At 39.5% G+C, this 3,493-nt stretch overlaps 1 protein-coding gene across 1 annotated transcript; it reads right to left on the bottom strand.

Annotated features, from left to right (window-relative positions):
- Nucleotides 1-144: 144 nt before the first annotated feature.
- Nucleotides 145-2,993, bottom strand: ABCG23 (ABC-2 type transporter family protein). The gene is made up of 2 exons (XM_016341596.3): nt 2,108-2,993; nt 145-1,696 (listed from the first exon to the last, which is right to left on the bottom strand). Exons 1-2 carry the CDS (start codon nt 2,679-2,681, stop codon nt 372-374), a joined length of 1,899 nt encoding a protein of 632 aa, XP_016197082.1. The 5' UTR covers nt 2,682-2,993; the 3' UTR covers nt 145-371.
- Nucleotides 2,994-3,493: the final 500 nt, after the last annotated feature.

Here is a 3,493-nt window from a genome sequence, read left to right as displayed (position 1 = left end):
GAAACAGGACAACTATAACGTATGGAAAATCCGAAAGTGACTTGTAAATTAAAATACAAAGCCTGTTTTGTGACACACATGCACATAAGCTTTTTCTTTTCTTAATGCTGAGTGGAGAAAATCATCTGATTAAAGCCTGTATTTTAATTTTGAAGACACTTTTTAGTTTGTTTGTTCGGCAAGAATGACGACTAAAATGAAGAATAATAATCTTAAGGTGAAAATTAGGTACAGTCAACTTCACGTGAATTTGATAACTAAAAGTGATTAGATGAAAATTTAGTCAAATCGGTCAAATCATCTAACAGCCCTCGTTTATCAACTTTATGTAAAGTCGACTGCACCTGAGTTTTCACCTACGTTAATGTCTCTCATATAATTGACTTGGAGGCCTTTCGTGCAAGTATAAGCCAACAAAGCAGACGATAAAAGAGAAAGAATCCAAACATTATTCCCACGTTGATCCACCTCTCATCCTTTTCAAGCCCTCTACTCTTCAACACATCAAAGCCAGTAGTCAAGCACTTGGAATAAGAAGAAGATGATGATGATGATGAGAATGAGAAGCACTTATTTCTCTTATTCCAGTACTCATTTGTGATGAGTGCATCCAAAGGGTACCTATAGAGTGACACATAATACATAAAAAGCCAATACTTTGGGATGCTGTCCTTGGGAATGAAGTATCCAGAGAAGAGGAAGAAGGCTCCGAGGACTGTGCAAATGAGAGAGTTGCCGGAAATGAAATCAGGTGACACCGCGCTCAAGAAGAGCACCAGAGAACTGGCCATGAGGACGATGAACCACACGACTAAAGCGAAGAATCCGAAGGCGCTGATTGAAGGGTTGAGTCCTACGAGCCAATAAACCGGAACTGCAAATAATATCGAAACTAGAAACAAGAAAGGAAGGAACACAAAAGTGTTGGCTATCATGTAATTGGAGATTCTATAGGCTCCCCTTGACGCTTCTTTCATCACAACACGCCTTTCTTGAAGGTATATTGGAAGCGCTTCAACCGTTGAAGACAGCAAAAAACTAAGGCTAAATGCAAATAACCCTAACCTTTCTGCTACTCCTCCTTCATCCTTCCTTATTTTTATGTAAACACTTCCTAACCCAAATCCACCAACCAATGCTTGCATTGTTCTTGCCAAGAATAATTGCTTTGTCCTGTAAATAATCTTCCAGAATCTTGAGCAAAGGAACCATATCTCAACCAAGTTTGCATAACAAAATGTCATCATAGCTCTGTTTCCTTCCACTGGGTACATGGGGTTTGGAAATAATGCCTCGTTTTCTTCCAGCTCAGTGGTTTTGGTTTTGGAAGCGGAATAATCTTGTAAGGTGCGTATGATTTCCATGGAGAATTCCAAAGCATTGAGTTGCATGGGAATCTGAAACCCCAATTTGGTAATGGCTTCCTCAAGGGAATCTAGGCTACCGTTGTGAACCACTGAGCCATTGGAGAGGATCAAGAACCTAGAAATGTAGCGCAATATTCTGTAACCGGGTTGGTGGATTGACAGAACCACTGTCCTCTTCTTAGCTTTGACCAACGAAGAAAGAAGCTCTATGACTTGCAATGCCGAAGTACTGTCTAGGCCTGATGTTGGTTCATCTAAGAGCAAGATTGGAGGGTCGTGAATCATGTCAACCCCAATTGAAACTCTTTTCCTCTCGCCACCTGATATACCTAATTCAATTCAAATAGAGTAAAATTGTTATAGTGCTATCCAAGTGGATAATCTGTTAATTGGGTGAGAAAGGGATAGTGAATCAAATAGCGCAATTGTTATAGTTAATCTGTTAAGACGTGTGTTACACACACTTTTCTTTAGGCTTAATTCGCCCCCACCAATGTATAATGGTGTGCAAAATGGGTTACTGGCGAATTTCCTGTAAGATACAATGAATAACACTTGACTTGTTTATGCACTCACACAATCAAGCCTTACACTCCACTTGGATAATCCGCCAATCCATTGGTGACTTTATCACGATCGATTAGGTGAAACGGTTCTGCAAAGTTTGTAGCAGAGTGGGACACTCTATATAGCAAGATTCTCAAGTATCTATATTATTCTATGCTAAAAATATTGAGTACCTCTGTTGTCTTCATTTCCAACGAAACTATCTGCCACGTGGGAAAGGCCTAGGTCTTGCATCAAGCTTTCGACACGCAATTCTCGTTGTTTTGGTGTCATTTCCTTCAGTCTGAACTTGGCGCTGAAGAGAAGAGTTTCTTTGACGCTTAGAAGAGGAAGCAGGTTGTCCTCTTGTGGCACAAATCCACAAAGCTTCCTCAATTGTGCTGGCATGGTCATTGGCTGCTCATTGATCGATATGCTCTTGGGATCGAAATCTTTTTCTTTCACCCGCCCGGAGATTATCCGGAGAAGAGTGGACTTTCCTGTGCCGCTGGGACCCACCACCGCAACTATCTCTGAACACCTTGCAACAAAAGTCACAGACTTGAGTATTGTCACAGGCTTAGGCTTTTGACATAATGAGAAGGAAGTGGTGTTGTTTTGGTGCAGAGTATAGGAGAGGTTTCTGACGTGAAGTTTGTAAGCAGTTTTGAATTGATTTATTAGTGGTGGTGGCGCCAAGAAGACTGCAGAGTCATCTTCGTTATTGTTGCTGTGGTGTAGCCTTGGTGGCTTCAAGCATAATGCCATTTTGTGATTCTGTGGGAATAATTAACTGAGCTTGATTATTTTTATGGAGGAAAGAGAATGTTCAATTTGAGAAGAAATGGAAGTTGTCTGTATGCGGTTGCTTAAGGTTATGTCTCTTGTATTTTTAATTGTGATTATGGCGTGTTTGGCAGAGGTAGGTTACCTGAGATAGAACAAATGTGTCCTTTGGATTAGTGCATAAATCGGACTTTGAAAACACAGAAACTCATCGGTAATGTTTTAGGTTATAGTTTGCACCAGTCCACAAATCCAGGCAGTTTAGTTAGGTGACGCCGTTGTACAACATTGTGGCTTAAATGCGATTAACTCGCCTAAAGTTCTAAACTACCGGAGAAAATAAATCATTCTCCAAATTTGTTAATAACAAAAATTAGTTTGAGACGTAATAAAAATATATTATTTTCAAAAGAATTTTAGAAATTATATTTTTAGAATTTTTATTTATTTAAAGCCTTCCTTGTCGAGATCTCCCCTGGACTGCTTGTATTCACTTTGGGTTGGGCATTATTCCTGATGATTTCCATGTGTTGTCCTATACTGTGTTGGGCTTTTCGATGTTGCTCTACTGATTCTCTTTGGTCCTCTTTTTGTTGAGGTTTGGGCTCAATTATAGACTGTCCCATTTTGCTTTGTGATGCTTCTAGTCTTTCAAAATATGACAGATGTGAAGAAAAAAGAGGTTCAAGAATAGATTGGTTGATCAATTGCTGCTCTATACTGCTTCTTTAGTAATTTGGCCTTGATAATAGTCTTTTTAGGATTGATCTCTTTACTATTGAAAATAGCCTAGT

The sequence above is a fragment of the Arachis ipaensis genome, chromosome B4 (assembly GCF_059453495.1).
Source record: "Arachis ipaensis isolate K30076 ecotype BB chromosome B4, ASM5945349v1, whole genome shotgun sequence".
NCBI lineage: Eukaryota > Viridiplantae > Streptophyta > Magnoliopsida > Fabales > Fabaceae > Arachis > Arachis ipaensis.
This window is presented reverse-complemented; position numbering and strand designations above follow the sequence as displayed.

What these genes read in the sequence shown, in the direction of transcription:
- ABCG23 (XM_016341596.3), bottom strand. Translation starts at nt 2,681, where the DNA reads ATGGCATTATGCTTGAAGCCACCAAGGCTACACCACAGCAACAATAAC. An exon ending in TGGAAATGAAGACAACAGAG is followed by an intron (nt 1,697 to 2,107) that starts GTACTCAATATT and finishes GAATTGAATTAG; the next exon opens with GTATATCAGGTGGCGAGAGG.